Source organism: Rhagoletis pomonella, unplaced genomic scaffold, assembly GCF_013731165.1.
Source record: "Rhagoletis pomonella isolate Grant_MI unplaced genomic scaffold, Rhpom_1.0 Rhpom_scaffold_00006, whole genome shotgun sequence".
In the NCBI taxonomy this organism is placed as follows: Eukaryota; Metazoa; Arthropoda; class Insecta; order Diptera; family Tephritidae; genus Rhagoletis; species Rhagoletis pomonella.
In genome coordinates, this window is record NW_023458560.1 from 13973 (window position 1) to 17745 (window position 3773).

Consider the following 3773-nt stretch of genomic DNA (forward strand, 5'->3'; position numbering starts at 1 on the left):
TCACTTGCGTCGCTAGCACCCTTAATACTATTGGCTATCAACTGGACTTGTTGCGATTATCGTCATCGAAGGTTACAAATAGTTTCCGAATTTTAATATAAAGATGATTAATCTGCGAATCGATCCAGATGTTTTCAGTGCAAGTGTTCATCGCCTTAGCTCAATTGACTTATTAAATAAAAAATGGCTATAAATGACTCTAAGGCAGGGTGCACATTACAGCGATACGATACGCGATACAAATATTCCCAAAAATTATATAGCAAAACAAAAACAAATTTTTCCCAATTTTTCTTCTTTTGCCTGTTAAATTATGGGAACGATTTATTCACATGGAATTGGTAATAGGGCTGATTATGTCGCAGCAGTGTCCCTGTCGTGCAAGTGTGCAGTTTTCACCGCTTCCTACCAATTCCCATGTACCCAGCATGTCGATGTCGATGTCGCTTTCGTATCGTATTGCATATCGTATCGCTCTAATATAAACCGTGCCTTAGCCTTATTTATTTATTTTTGTTATAACTTATAAATAAATAAATAATAATAATAATAAGTTTGGTTTAAGTTTATTTAAGAAATCTTGAAGTACTCGGCGTATTACATAAAAAATACATATAAAAATACAAATTTATTATTATACAAATTGAGGTACTAGTACTGATTCATAACATTCCTGAGATAGCGAATGCATTAAACTCTCTGTACTAATTGCAAATGTATAAAAAATACTAAACGCAAACCAAATGAAAATACAATGTTAATGATGATAAAAATTACAAAATGAGTGCTTTTTTGCATATTACAATGAAAACATAAAAATGTCTCTACTCAAATTTTAATTTAATTACTTTTAATTAATTAATTATAATTACAATACTATTAAAATATGCAGACATGAATTTTTCCATCTTCAAATGAATCATGTGTATCGGAAATATCATATGAGAATTTATGTATGCTTGTAGTACTTGTAGTATTTAACTTGCTCGAGTTTATCGTATGCTCTGTCGGAAGGCGCTCTGCTTAGCCTTGCTTGGTGCTGTTTTTTTTGCAGTGTGCGGGTCTGGCACAAAACAAAGCCATAAGCGAAGAGTTTCATCTGCACCAGCGCTTATTACCGTGCTGCCATCAGGCGACATTGCCATTTGCAGTACACGCGAAGTATGCCCAGTTAACTCAGCCTGTTTTACCATTGAAGGATACTTCCATATCGTTAACTGATTGTGTGCAAAACCATGAGCAGAAATCAGTTCTTTGTAGTTACGCGACCATAAAAGGCCACAAACTTGCGATTTTGTATCAACTGAGTTAATTAATGAGCCATTGTTGACATTCCAAAATTTAATGCAACGATCTGCAGTCCCACCGCCGCTAGCTAAAAGATTTGGCTGCCAAGGGCACCATGCTAACGCTCTTACCGCCGCTTGATGTTCGTTTAGTACGTGTAACGGTTCTGTACCACTGCCAGTACCCCCGCTTACCGCCGCCCATACGTTAACTAAGTTGTCATTACCTCCACTAGCAAGGTGTTTAAAATCTGTAGACCATTTAAGTCCGCACACCTCTTGTGTGTGACCGTTTAGTGTGGCTACTTTGTGTTCCCGGGCACGTACGTCATGGTGTATGATAGACCCATCGCGACTGCCTGATGTTACTAAAAATGAGTTCCATGCCAAAGAGCCAACACGTGCCGAATGCCCATCCATTACACGCAGACGTTTAATCTTCGAACAGTCCCATAATTCCACAGCACCAGTATTATTTCCAATGGCTAAAATTTGTCCCTCCTGTATCCATGAGAGAGAACACGCATGATCAGATCCCTCATACTCCACCAGCTGTTCTATATTGCCTGTTGCTGCATTCCATAAATAAACTGCATTTCCCAAAGCCACTGTAACAATATTATCAGCACTCCAATCTAATAGATTCAAGTAGTAATCGTTAATTATGTCAGGGGCATCAAGTATTCGATCCGAAGTGGTGGGAATATAACGAGAGCCACTCTTAGTAGATATAGGCGTGTTAATTGAGTAAACAACTTTTAACGGATTTTGATGAGATTCTGGTGCAGCGGGTGCTTTGTTTTGATAGCATAAAATGCGCGTCGTCTTTGTATCACCAACTTGTAGAGTCTCAGAAATCAATTTCTGTCGTGCAATCTTTGATGGTGTCTTTTTGCTAGCATTGTTGCTATTGTCATTGCCATCATTTTCCGATTTTTCTTGCTCCTGTTTAATCTAAATTTTGAGGAATGTGCTATATGTTTTATATGTACACAATAACATTTATACCCACCAAATAATGGCCAAGCTCGAAATTGCTGGTTCCGCGATTAGGGATGAAGCGGTCGCCTCCACTTGGAGTCTTTGCGCCTTTGTTAGGTGTTGGCGTTTTCTTGTTCTTTGCCTCGCCTCCAACTTTTCGAGGCGTCTTTGTTGGTGGATTTACTCCAGAAAAACTGGTGTTGTATGACATAGATAGCACCGAACGGGACGCATTTATACTTCCGTTAAGACTGTTCGCCAATGCAGACGCTTCCAATTTTTTTTGCCACCGCGGTGCAGGACCTCGCGTTATTTCTCCATCCATCGTTAAAGCGCTGTTTATTTCATTCAAAAAGTTAAACTGCGACATCTTAGACTATCTTCCAGTGGAAAATTACGCCCTAATTTCTAAAATACTTCTGTAGTGTAAAGTTTGTTTAGGGCGTCCAACACCGTAGTATCAAAAAAGCCTGTAAAAATGGCGGGCGTAGGACAATTAGGGATGTTCCGACATAAGTAAATACGAGTATGTACTCGATACTTTTGTTTCAATACCAACTACTTTTTTTACTTGAATCGTTTCATCGATACCTACTTAGTATCGAAATAAAAGTACTTGTATTAAAGTCCAGCGCAAGTGTATTTGCCGCATTTCGTTCAATAAGTACTCCTTGCATTGTACTCTACTCCCAACACATTGTTACTCTTTTTCCGCATACATACACTACTTGGCGTTGAGAGAGTAAATACTTGACGTACTTGCTATTACTCCACCAAATTAGGTCCTCTACTTTCTCTCATCGCGTACGAGAGATATTTGCTGCTGCCAAAAGGGAGTAGCAAATCTACTCTCTGTATATTTGTAGTACTGTAAGTACTTGCGTATTAAATTTCAATTCTGGTTGTTAGCCTACTAGTTGATATCGCAGCTTTTTAAATCTATGTATGTACTTATATTTTTATGAAAGTATTATTTCTCGTTTCTTATTTTCTATAAAATTATTTGCATTCATTAACAAACAACCAAGTTGTCATAAACAACTTAAGCAATGACGCTATACGAAATAAAATTATTAGTGGCAAATCAAAATTTTGAAAAGTGCCGATTTTCACATTCGATAGTTGGACATGGTAGCGACGAGATGTACGAGCATTTATTTCTTAAGAGCTGCATACTGATTTAAGAAATTTTTTATAGAAGCAAAATTATTTATTGTGCGTACTTTTATATGAATTTTTAGTTTTTCTTGAGAGCCCTTACAAATAAAAAAAATTTCGAAATATGTACATGTGTACATACATACGCAGCCATATAACTTGATTTCAAGAGAAACGAATTTTCATTGGGCACGTTCAGAAGGCGCAACAGCTCAGTAACTGGTGCGATTGCACCTTCTGAACGCGTTGTTGCGTTCTTTTGATCAACTGAATAGTTGCGTGTTAGATGATCGTAATATTTTTCTGATCATTTGAGACAACACGTTGGTGTGTACCTTTGAGAGTTGA

The 3773-nt window shown here is 37.5% G+C and overlaps 1 protein-coding gene across 1 annotated transcript; it reads right to left on the reverse strand.

Annotated features, from left to right (window-relative positions):
- Positions 1-620: 620 nt before the first annotated feature.
- On the reverse strand, positions 621-2775 carry LOC118740290 (cell division cycle protein 20 homolog). The gene is made up of 2 exons (XM_036471752.1): positions 2299-2775; positions 621-2240 (listed from the first exon to the last, which is right to left on the reverse strand). The coding sequence occupies exons 1-2, from the start codon at positions 2635-2637 to the stop codon at positions 993-995; spliced, it is 1587 nt and encodes a 528-aa protein (XP_036327645.1). The 5' UTR covers positions 2638-2775; the 3' UTR covers positions 621-992.
- Positions 2776-3773: the final 998 nt, after the last annotated feature.